This window comes from Monodon monoceros, unplaced genomic scaffold (genome assembly GCF_005190385.1).
Source record: "Monodon monoceros isolate NGI ecotype Baffin Bay Population unplaced genomic scaffold, NGI_Narwhal_1 Super_Scaffold_22, whole genome shotgun sequence".
NCBI lineage: Eukaryota > Metazoa > Chordata > Mammalia > Artiodactyla > Monodontidae > Monodon > Monodon monoceros.
Window position 1 is genome coordinate 112,910,365 of NW_021703779.1, and position 12,977 is coordinate 112,923,341.

At 42.9% G+C, this 12,977-nt stretch overlaps 1 protein-coding gene across 1 annotated transcript; it reads left to right on the plus strand.

The window, feature by feature from the left end:
* The first annotated feature begins 11,009 nt into the window (after positions 1 to 11,009).
* On the plus strand, positions 11,010 to 12,723 carry SMIM10 (small integral membrane protein 10). The gene has a single exon (XM_029239933.1). It carries the CDS (start codon positions 11,190 to 11,192, stop codon positions 11,421 to 11,423), a length of 234 nt encoding a protein of 77 aa, XP_029095766.1. The 5' UTR covers positions 11,010 to 11,189; the 3' UTR covers positions 11,424 to 12,723.
* Positions 12,724 to 12,977: the final 254 nt, after the last annotated feature.

Sequence of the window (12,977 nt, forward strand, 5' to 3'; positions counted from 1 at the left end):
AGACCAACTAAATAAAATCAAGCAGCTGATCAAGCCCACACTGCCGGAATGCCATCAGACGTGGCAACACATCTGGCATCGGGAACTGGGCACAAACTAAAGGCCTCTGCTTCTGGTGCAGAAACCACTACTATGTACCAGACTTGGGACTCTTGCCAAAAGGTGGCCTGTCTTGCAACAATGGCAGCCCCAAGGCATGGGGCATTGACCCTGCTCCCTCCTGACAGATTGCCTACCTCAGACCTTTGACTGTCCGCCTCAGTGCTACCAATGGTCTCAGCACTTTTGATACTTTTTAAGTTGATGTGTCGCTGTTTCAGTCTGATCAGCTGACTCCAACCACACCATACGGCCTCTGTGAGTCTTACCTGTGTCATGTTTTCAGTTCTCCAGCCCATTTGCAGCATGACAAATGGTGCATCCTTTTTTTTTCCTCTCTCAAATGTTACCGAGTAATGGGCCAATAGTCAAAGTATTTGATGAACATTCCACACACCCTACCACCCATTAGTATCCGCTATTGTTAAGCATTGGAACGACTTCTGACTCTACTTCCGCTTGGTCCGCACACCTTAGTGGGGCAGTTTGGTCACTGAATGCAGCTATCCCCAGAAAGAGATCTCTTGACTGCCTCCTGTGCAATGACCAGGATGAAAGGTCTGGATACAAGCAAGGGGGTGATTGGAGAAAAGGTGAAGTTATAGGTATTGGGATGGGACACGCCGATCATGTTGCAGAGGAGGGAAATTACCAATCCCCAGCACTTTGGGAGAGAACACCTTAAACCTTGGGAGGTACAAGGATGGAGGGAGGGCAATTAATGTTGTCTTTGACTCCTGGATCTAGCTAGCATTGTCACTTGAGTCATGCCATGTGCTATGAATTCAGAAAAACTCACGTGGTTATGACAGGTCTAGAAATATTTTGTTATTCCTGATGCCATCAGTGGCAGCGCCTGAAAGTGAACATGTATAAACACATGATCCTGTACAATGTTGTTTCAATCTAGCTCCAATCCATATGTTTCTCTTGACATTCAAGTGGCCTTGGGTTATGCCATGTATGAAGATTGAGGCTGCAAATACTCGGTGACACTGCCCATGTGGCGTAAGCAAACCAATGTAAAGGTGACAACAAATCCTGAACTGTTCCCCTTCGGGTTTTATATGTTTGTATGTGGGAGAAAATGAGCCACGGACCCTCTCCATTGGGAATAGAGACTGCTTTATGGACCATCTATTCCCCCTTATAATTATTGGCAATGATATCAAAGATCATCACGATGTCTAAACTCCCTTTTGTGGGCTGTTATGGATAATCGTCTGGACTGAGACTCTATTCTTACTGTCTAAAAGGAGACCTAGTGTTCCCCGCTAGGACCCCAGACTCTCTGGGTCAGATTAGAGTGGCATACTCATGCAAAAATTCAAATTTGGCCAAGAATGTGTTGGGCTGCAGGGTGGAATGTTGGGAGAGAGGACCACCATGGGCCGCTAGTGCCCTTGCACATTTTTCTGATGGGCATGCCAAGACTGGAAAACCCTGACTGCCTTTTACTTGTGATTTACTGACTGCCCATTTCTTGTGATTGTGTTTTCATCACTGCAAACAGCCTCGAGGAATGAGGTGACATCTTCCCCTAGACAGAGAGGGCTTGTTTCCACTTGTTATAAAAGCAATGAATCCCCCAAACCCACTGTCCCTCTCCTGTAATGTAGCCCCCTGCGTGTCCCAACATCCATGACAGAGCCTTTGCATCACCTCCGTGGGACTTAGGGGGCATGACTTTTTCCAGGAGTAATAAGGCCATCTGTCTCAAACCCAGGAGTCTTTTGCCGGTATCCACGAAACTGTAACAGGTTAACTTTTTATCTTCTAAGTATGGTAAAATCTCATATCCTATCAAATTCTTGACAGTACCTTGTCTTTTCATTTCCTTAACAGTGACTTTTAAAGAACACAAATTTTAAATTTTGATAAAGTCCAGTTCATCCTTTTTTTTTTTTGGATTGTGCTCTTGTGTCATGCTTAATCACTCTGCCTAATCCCAGGTCACACAGATTTTTTTCCTGTGCTTTCTTCTAAAATTTTTTATACTTTTATGTTTTACATTTAGACTTATCATCCAGTTTGGATTAATTTTTTAATAAAGTATTATTTTTAAGTCAAGATTCAATTTTTCTTTTTTTTTGCCTATTGATGTTCAATTGTTTCAACATATTTGTTGAAAGGTTGTCCTTTCTCCACTGAATTGCTTTTTCATCTTTGTAAAAGTCAGTTAGCCGTATGTGTGTAGGTCTATTTCTGGGCTCTCTTCTGTTCCATTGATGTGTGTATTTATCTCTTCTTCAATACCACACTGTTTGATTACTGTAACATTATAGTGTAATAATTTAAAGAGTAAAATAGATAAAATGCAAGCATAAGACTTGGTTCTCTTTATATTACAGAATGTGTTTCCTGCAATGTGGAACGGAGTGTAATTCATATCCTATACTTTATGGCACCATCCATCACATACTGCCCACAAACATATAAACTAGTGAGTTCCTTAAATAGTAAATAGCTAGATAGTTGGGTTATAAATGCTTCATATTACACAGAAAACTTTGGTGGATTATATAGACTTTTAAAGAGTCTTTTAGTAACATTTGGGAAAATTGGTTTGGGTGAGCTAAGAAACATTACTTTCCCCACTTAAATTAATAAAAGATAGGCTTCTGCTATCCAAAAATGCGGTATCCAACATATTTTCAGTAACAGATTAGATTTAAATAATGATGAGTGTCTATTCAATCTTTTTCCACACTTGAAGTTCTAAATAACAACGACAGCAACAATAAGATTTTCCATTTCCATACGCCTTGTACAAAACAAATCACACTCAACTTCTCCCCAAAAGAGGATGCCCAAAGTCTTACAAGTTACCACACCCAGCTCTAAATTTAGGATTGTTGACCCATGTTCATTCCTCTTTAAGTTCACCATAATCACGTAATACCCACAACACGCACACACACACACACACACACAGCCAAAAATAAGGAAAAAAGAAAATATGAACAGCTACTTCCATTTTGTTTCTGAAACTAGTCACAAAGCCATAGTTGGTATTTGTAACTTCTTTCTTCCATTACTCATTCCATTTTCTCTTGCCCTCAGCCAGTTTCTCAGCTATCAAGTTCTCTTTGCTTGGCAGGCTGAGATAAAGCTTCATTACTGAGAGGTTTGAGTCCTCAGTGGTCCTGCCTATGTGATGTTGCTGTAATCTTTCATTAACTTTGACCACTGAATATGGCAGTGTTAAGAGGAGCCCCAGAGTCTCAGACTTAATTCTCCCAGCCTGCATTGTGTAAGAGCAACCAAACACCCCCTTGATTATCAGGATCGATCATACCAATCAAACCCATATTTTGCCTGTTGGACCAGTGACGCATGTAACTCAAATGGCTAGGTTGTGGTCTCAACAATCTATTCCATGGAATCATTGTTGTTTCTTCTGGTAGACTAATAATCAGACCTTTAAATCAGCAGAGGCCAAAATCAAGGGGACATGAAGAAAATACTTGCAAATGGATGCTGAATAGGCAATTCACCACTCTAGATGATGGAGGATAAGGTATGACCAGTGTGAATTCTGTTTAGCCCTTTCTTGCCTTTTGCTGTAAAATGAGTTCCTTAGCAGTGTGTGGGGGCTATCATAATTGTGAGTATGCCCATGAAAGTGGTTCTGGCTGCAGTGTTGTAGTAAGAAAAGGCAAGTCCATACTCCCATCCCTTCCATGATGGAAGGGGTCCAATGCAATCAACCTGCCACCAGATGGCTTGTTGGAGCCCCCTCCCACCCCAAGGAAATGGTGCGTATTGGGAATTTGTTATTGGCCTCTGCTATTGGCAGGTCAGGGTTGGACATTCAACAGTTCTGATAGCTACATCAGCCTTGGTGAGGGGACATCCATGTAATTGAGCCTATGCAGAGCCTCTGTCCCTGCAACCATGGCCACTTCGCACATGGGCCCCTGAGCAAGCTTCAGAGTGGGGCTGGCTGACATTCTTAGGTAAGTCATCTTGTTCACATGCTTATTGAGAGCCTTCATCACAGTTGATGCCCTCTGTTGGGCATTTATATGGAACACAAATGTATTCATACTCTGTGGCCATTCTTAGACCACATATGACTTCTCCCAAACCTTCTTGTCACCAGTACTACAGTTTTTTTCTTTCCAAGTTCCTGAACATCAGACAGTGTAGAGCCTTACCTTAAGCAATTTCTCCTTCCAAGCAAACTGAACAACCAGTTATACCACTTGAAATTATGTTCTCAGGGAAGATTTTACTTTTTCACTGTCTTTCTGGGCTACTCCTGTGTGGGGCTGGGATGCCACAGCAATATGCTTCCAGCTAATGCCCTTATGTCAAAGCTGTACTTCAATAGATTCCTGACTGAGTAAAGACATCCACCCTCACCAATGTGGGTGGGCATCAGCCAATCCCTTGAGGGCCCAAAAGGAACAAAAAGGCAAAGGGAGAATTATCTCTCTTCTTGGGCTGGGACATCCATCTTTTCCTGCCCTTAAACATTCGATGAAGCTGCTGGTTCCTAGCCTTCAGACTCCAGGATTTACACCAGCGCCCCTGGTTCTCAGGCCTTTGGATTTGGACTGAATTCTGCCACTGGCTTTCCTGGTTCTCCAGCTAACTGACAGCAGACTGTGGAACTTCTCAGCCTCCATAACTGTGTGAGAAAATTCCTATAATAAGTCTTCTCGTATATAAATCTGTATATATCCTATTGGTTCTGTTTCTCTGGAGAACCCTGACTAATACAACTGGATATAAAGAGGTCCCCTATATTAGTTTGCTAGGGCTGTCATAACAAAGTACCACAGACTGGGTGGCCTTAACAACAGAAATTTATTTCCTTACAGTTCTGGAGGCTAGAAGTCAGAGATCAGGGTATCAGCAGAGTTGGTTTCTTCTGAAGGCCTCTCCTCTGCCATCTTCTCAATGTGTCTTCACATGGTCTTCCCTCTGGGCCTATTTGTGTCCCGATCTCCTCTTCTTATAAGAACACCAGTCATGTTGGATTAGGGCCCACCTCAATGACCTCGTATAACCTCAATTACCTGTTTAAAGGCCTTGTCTCCAAATACAGTCACATTCTGTGATACTGGGGGTTAGGACTTCAGCATATGAATTCGGGAGGGGCACAATTTAGTCCATAATGGTCCCCATGAAACCGTAAGTGTGGATTGGCAAAGGGAAGGCAGTGTGGCAGGTAGAGGCACACTGGAAGTGTGAGCCACTGCTCATGTACCTTACTTGCGCCTTCAGAACCTGTTCAAGGCCAGTCCACATATATCATTTCCATTTCAAGAGCCCTCTGTATTCTTCACTAGCCAACCAGGTACATCAAACAGGGATGTGATAGGGTTCACTACCATGGAATTTTAAAGTCTTGATGGTGGCCCTAATTTCTGTGAGTCCCCCATGCCTGCAATATTGGTTTTGGTTTACTATTTTGACAATATAATGGTTAAGAGCATGGACTCTGGAGCCCGCTTCTGGTTTAAGTTCCAGTTTACCAGTTATTAACTGGTGACCTTGGGCAAGCTACTTAAGCTTTCAATGCCTTAATTTCCTTTTCTGTAAAATGTGTACAATAATAGTACTTACTTTGAAAACTAACACGATATTGTAAATCAACTATACTTCAATAAAAAAACAAATTATAAAAAAATAATAATACGTAAAAAACAAAACAAAACAAAAGATAGTACCTACCTTGTAGTGCTGTTTTGAGGAATAATGTGTTAATGTATGTAAAGTGCTTGGAAGAGTATGTGGCATGTAACAAGTGCTGTATTCATGTTGGGTGTTACTGCTACAAAATTGGAAAGGAGGATAAGTTCCAGGTTTCCACCTGGCTCTTCCTAACAGAAAAATTCTTTCTCCGCAGGTCAGGGAGCCAATTGGGGTGTTTTGCCAGTTGCTGGTTTTACCTGTTACAACTTTAAACCCAGGAACTGGGGACATTACCAGAGACTGGGTTTGCACACCTTCCTGGCCCACCATGAGCTGGATTTAGGCCAAAACTCCATTTATCGCTTGACATTCATTAACCCTCACTCTGACTGTGAGCACCAGTGGTGCTCTGAATCCCCAGGATGTGTGCTAGCTCAGAGTCGCTGTCTAATAATCCCTGGAGAGTGTGAGGATTTTTATCTCTCCTCTGCACAGTTACCTTGGGAAAATGCTGTGGGTCCTTTGGGGGGTAACTAGGAAGATTTACAGTACATAATTCCAGTGTTACCATAGCATCCTTCCTCAAGGCTCCCAGTCTCCCCTTCCTCCTAGGGACCCTGGATATACAACCTGAGGGGCTGTGACACTCTATCATGGTGGCCCAACTTTCTGTTTGCCAGAATTCTTTTGGTTAAATGGGTCATGCTTCTCTTCCAGTCCTAGGGGCCCCATGATTCAAGTAATTACCACCAAAGATCAAATCACTCCAAACTTAGAGCCTTAAAACAACCACCATTCATTTAATGGACAGTTGCTGGGGGTTGGCACCTTGGGCTGGGCTCAGCTGAACTATTCTTCTGCTGTGTCAGCTGGGCTCTCACGTGTCTGTCTTCAGCTGCTGCTAGCAGTCCTGGTGACGCTACTTCTAGGCGTTGGTTGGCTGCCATTTGGGGATACAGGGATAACTGGGTCATGTGTCTCATCATCCAGTCTGGTGGCAGCAGGTTTACAAGAGTAGCAAGAGGCCAGGTCCCAATGCATAAGCACTTTTCTAGCTTTTGTCTGCACTATTCTTGCCAATGTCCCATTGACCAAAGCAAGTTAGAAGGTAGCTTCAAGAGAAATGAAACAGATCACCTCTTGACAGATCTGCAATGTCAATGCAAAGTTATGGATTCAGGGAAAAGAAACATTTGTGGTGATTTTTACTCTGCCACAGGCACCAATCCTCCTCCCCCCATTCTAGAGCCCTAGCCCTTTGCAGGCAGATCACTCAATTTCTTTAGAGAAACGCTGTTCATTTGCATCCAGGAGATAAAATTCTCCACTGGTGATGGAGGAGGGGAAGATGGTGGAAGTAGAGCCCAACTTATTCAGCCATTTTCCAAATAACTTTTAAACTAATCTTCTCCTTTTACCTCATCCTCCCATGTCCACTCTCCATACCTGGTCCTTCTTCCCCCAAAGTAGCTCTGCTTCTGCTGCAACCTTTGCCTGAGATTTATTTTTCAGTTTGAGCCAATCTGAATTCACTCCAGTAATTTATCAGACACTTTGGGCCACTACCCTCACCCCTTCCACTAATTTTATGAGTGAATTTACGTTGCATTTCTTTATAATTTTTTCTATTTGTTTCGGAAAGGTAAACACCTTTGTTCCATTCAGTGTCTTCTACTCAAAAGCCTCTCATTAACGTTAAATCTATTATCTCTGGACCAATATAGCAGTTAAAAACGTTATATTCCTCCCATACATACTAACAGTGGGTGATTCAGACAGAAGAGTCAAGATATATGCGCTCTATTGTGGGAAAGAAGAGCTAAAAGATTGTACAGTTTCCCGAAAACAATAACTGTGGCCTATTACAACTATTTTATATTCGTGATGTCTGGTGTGAGGGGGAAGGAAGCATTAATTCCTTTGTTTAATGCATTACCTGAGGCTGTTTTGCGTACTCTAGGTCTCCCCTAAAGCTGGGGTTGAGATTTCATCATTTTCTGGCTGCTTGTGCTGTTCTGCCTGCCTTAGGCAATTTTTTTTTTTTTTTTTTTTGCGGTACGCGGGCCTCTCACTGTTGTAGCCTCTCCCATTGCGGAGCACAGGTTCCGGACTCGCAGGCTCAGCGGCCATGGCTCACGGGCCCAGCCGCTCCGCGGCATGTGGGATCTTCCTGGACCGGGGCTCGAACCCGTGTTCCCTGCATTGGCAGGCAGATTCTCAACCACTGCGCCACCAGGGAAGCCTTGCAAAAATTTTAATATAAAAATGAGCAAAGGGACCAGAGCCTGGGCAGCCTGAGGGGCAAGGAGACAGGGGAAGAGAGGGGAAAGTTGCTTAACTCGCCTCTTCCCTGCTGTTGCCACCGCCCCGGGATCTCTAGGACCCTTTAGTCTGCATATTAGTTGAAAGCCCTCCCTCTGCCTTCCAGTCAGTCATCCAGTCCGCGGCGCCTTCCTTCCTTTTGATGCCACTATAAATGATCAATGAACATAATATTCAGACTCAACTGTAATCAAATATAAGCAAATTAAAATAATTAGAATAGTTATTTGCTTTGTTTTTAGATTAGAGATAATAAAATAATACATCATAATAATATGGGTGGGGGTGTGGAGAAATGGACAGCCTCATACACTGCCTGAGGGAGTGGAAATTAGTACATTTTTTACACGGAAATTGGAAATACTGATTAAAATTAAGACTTCAAATCTTTTTTTAGCTTGTCAAAATGTTTAAGTATAGTTGATTTAGAATATTGTGTTAGTCTCAGGTGTACAACAAAGTGATCGTATATATATATAGTTTTTCAGAGTCTTTTCCATTGTAGGTTATTACAAGATACTGAATATAGTTCCCTGTGCTACACAGGTCTTTTTTGTTTATCTCTTTTATATATAGTAATGTGTATCTGTTAATCCCAAACTCCTAATTTATCCCTCCCCCTCCTTTCCCCTTTGGAAACCATAAATTTGTCTTCTATAAGACTGCAAATCTTTTTTTTTAATTAATTAATTTATTTATTTATTTTTGGCTGTGTTGAGTCTTCATTTCTGTGCGTAGGGCTTTCTCTAGTTGCGGCAAGCGGGGGCCACTCTTCATCGCGGTGCGCGGGCCTCTCACTATCGCGGCCTCTCTTGTTGCGGAACACAGGCTCCAGACAGGCAGGCTCAGTAGTTGTGGCTCACGGGCCTAGTTGCTCCGCGGCATGTGGGATCTTCCCAGACCAGGGCTCAAACCCGTGTCCCCTGCATTGGCAGGCAGATTCTCAACCAATGCGTCACCAGGGAAGCCCAAGACTGCAAATCTTTTGAAAGAGTAGTTCCTTATATACAAATGTGCAATGAAATCTGCACATATGAATAATGTCTAACCTCGCTAGTAAACAAAATATGCAAATTAAAATGAGATAGCATTTTCACCCTATTAGAATGTCCAAGATTTAAAAGAACATCGATGCTCATTATTACGAAAGTTGAGGATGTTCATGGATACCTTAGTACAAGCTGTGTGAAAGACAGTTTGACAGTATGTATCAAAATCATTAAACAGGTGAAAACCTTTTGATACAAGAATTCCACCTTTAGGAATGTATCCCAGGGAAATATCAGAGACATGTACAAAGATATGCATGCAAGGATGTTAATCTCAACACTGTTTATGATCGTGAAAAATTTGAAACCATCCAAATATCCTTCAGTTAATTACTGGCAAACCATAACGAATAATACACCGTATTATTGATCATAAGGAATCAATATGGAGGGACTTCCTTGGTGGTGCAGTGGTTAAGACAATGCAGGGAACCCAGGTTCGATCCCTGGTCAGGGAACTAGATCCCACATGCATGCTGCAACTAACAGTTCGCATGCCACAACTAAGGAGCCCGCCAGCGCAACCAAATAAAGAAAGGAATCAATATGGAAAGATAAGCAAGATATATCATTATTTTTAAAAACAACTGTCAGGGCAGTGTGTTAGTACGGTTTCATTTTTGTTTTACAATTTGTGTGTGAAATATGTATATATGCCTTGCTTATTAAATATGTAAATAATTGATTAAAACATATACCAAGCCGTTAATAGTCTTTCTTTCGCGGGGTTATGATCCTAGGAACTTTACTTTTCTCATAATATATACTTAAGTTTTAATGTTTTACAAGCAATGAGTAAAACAATAATAAAAATTAAGAAATTTAGAAAAGTTACTCAGCTTCTCTGATAAATAAAAGCAAATTAGAAGAATAATGAGATGTAATTATTGTCTATGATGTTGAGGAAAAAAAAATTCCAAGATTAACACTCAGTGTTGAATAGAGCCCTCGTCTCTAAACTTCTTTGATTAACCACATGTATTAGTAAAACTTTTTGACCTCAGACACTAAATGTATATGCTTATGTGATTGTTTTTTAGAAATGAAGATGGGATCATGTTATTCATCCTCTTCTGCCACTTGCAAATCCATGTGTACAGTGATGCTCACGGCAACCATTTTTGGCATAAGAAAAACTGGAAACATTCAGAGCGTCCATCAACAGGGGATTTGTTAAATGAATTATTGAACATTATTAGTCAGCATATGTATTGGTGTAATAATCCGTCGTCAAAGGGAGTGAGGTAGTTGTACATTATTGACATGGTAAGAGCACTGTATCAACACATCACATCTGGAAGTACATACAGGAAACGTAACCTCAGTTCACGGCGGGGGAGGGGTGGGGAATTGGGAAGCTAAGCAGGGAATTTGCTTTCCATTGTTCTCATTGTGCTGCTGACAATCTCTAAAAACTTGTTTGTATAACTTTTCCCATTAGCAGAATACTACAGATGTAAAGCAAAAGCAAAAATAAGACGCTTGAAGGAGTAAAACAGAATGCACACATCTTAAAGTTAAATTAGTGGGTTTGGTGTATTTGTACTAGCTCACAATTGAGGATTGAAAAAATTCCTAAAGGGATTTGAGGGAACAGGAAACGCGTTCACGCTTCGAAGCTGCTCAAGATCGTGCTTATGAAGGAACATTTCTAACGTTTTGAGCAAGTTTCGTTTTGCTTTCGTTAAAATTTAAAAATTAAAAAAAAAAAAAAAGACCACCGGGGTCAGGAAGCTAGGTCTCCCGGGTGCACTGCAAGCCCCTCCCCCTCCCCCTGCTTCCCCCTCCCCCCGGCTCCCCCTCCCCCACCTTCCCCTCCTCTCCGTCCCGGGGCTCCTGATCCCTGGCGCCCAGCCCGACCCCGCCCCGCGCGGCCCCGAGGCAACTTAGCCCGGCGGCCCGGCGGGGCACCAGGGACCGCGGTGGCCCGAGCGCAGCCAGAGGAGGAGGAGGGTGCCCTCCGTGCAGCGCAGCTCGCATCTGCGGCCGCGCTATCCACCTCCCTCGCCGATTCCCCCGCGTGCGTCCCTCTGTCCGCGGAGCCGGCGGGAGGCCCCGGGCTCTGGGCGCTGTATGGGAGGCCAAACCAGACCGATGGCAGCGGCGGCGGCGGCGGCCCTGTCGGGCCTGGCGGTGCGGCTGTCTCGTTCGGCCGCGGCCCGCGGCTCGTACGGCGCCTTCTGCAAAGGGCTCACGCGCACGCTGATCACCTTCTTCGACCTGGCCTGGCGGCTGCGCGTGAACTTCCCCTACTTCTACGTCGTGGCTTCAGTGATTCTCAACGTGCGCCTGCAGGTACATATTTAGAGCAACTAACTCTGTGGCATTGGGGGGTGCCCAGCAGGATGGCTGACCTCCACCCACCAGTTCAGCCGCCCTAGAGCAAAGCGACCAGCTCGCCTCGCGCACACAGACTTGCCGGCCTGTCTTGCCAATTGCCTCATCTTTTCATATAAATGCGCCGCTAGAAGTCATTTGCAGAAAGCCAGCAGTGTAACCAAAAAAGCCTAAGATATAATGAAAAGTTGAATCTTAAGGAAATAGCTAATTCAAAGAACAGAACCTAAAAATCTGAAAATCCTCAGAAATATTTGAGAAGTTCTTGCATCCATAAAACAAAAGACAGCACCGAAGGTAGGGAAATGACAATAAGCACAGGATGCCCTAAGGGGGAGAAAAGGAAGAGTTACCAACAACTTAAAAAAAGATAAACTGTACAAGAGTGGTCCAAATAGGAGGCAAGTCCTCCAAATTAGAAAAAGAAATGAATAGACTTCCAACTGAATGGAATCGATTCTAGGCAACAGAAATTTATCGCATGATCGGGAAGGCATACATTTCTTCATCCTAAAAGAAACAACAACGGCAAACAGAACCTACTGGGAAAAACAAACATTTCAAACTGTACAAGGAGAGCATGCTTCACATATGAAGCAACCTCAGACGTGGCCTGTTTTTCAACCGTTGCCTGGAGTGTGAGAAAGGGAATCTGAACACTGGCACGTGGATCCAGCCTCTGCAGTCACAGAAAATCCAATCATAGCGTTCAACTTTGCTATTCAGTGAACAGTGTTTAAATAATCATTACAATGGAAATATTAGTTATGCTTTTTCATTTTTAGAGTAAATCACTAGGCAAAGCAGGGGAGACTTAATTATAGTTATAGAACAGAGTGGGAATGTAAACCAACTTTGACAAGTACAGGCAACAAGTTGGCAGGCAGAGAGGAGGAAGTGGAACAATGGTGTTATTCTTCTAAACTAGGAAGTCCAGATACTGTCTCTAGTTGAAAGAATAAGACAGATTTAGGGGTTAAATTTTTAAAGTGAACAAGGTAACCAACAGAAGAATTAAAAATAGTGATATATGGAGGGGGGGAGGAAAACCAAGGGGACAGCAGGAAGTCAGCAGAAAATGCCTCATGTCATCAAGTTAAGAAATAGTAAGAAAAGCATATTATTAGGAAAAATGGAGTTAACCTCTAAACAGACATGTAAAAGTTTTTGCCTCTGGGTTGGGAAAGCAAAAGTTGAGAAGGGTGGGTGGGGATTTACTGCTTTTCATTATATGTCCTTTTGTACTGGTTGATTTTTCTAAATCCTTTATATGCATGTATTACTTTGATTAAAAGTTAAAACTTATTAAAAATGAATTTACTGCAATTAGAAGGAAATCTGGGGGAAGGGGGGTTGAGGAGTGGTACGTGAGTCCAGGTAGATTCTGCCCTCCTATCTTTCTGCAATAGTGGATGCATATCCTAAAATGTTCCTGAATGATCGCATGAAATGTGATTTCCTTGCTTTCCAAGCAAGCCATAAGACCATAAGGAAATGCCTCATGAAATGGCCAGTAATCTTCAG

Excerpts from the sequence above, each read along its gene's own strand:
- SMIM10 (XM_029239933.1), top strand. The coding sequence starts at position 11,190 with ATGGGAGGCCAAACCAGACCGATGGCAGCGGCGGCGGCGGCGGCCCTG.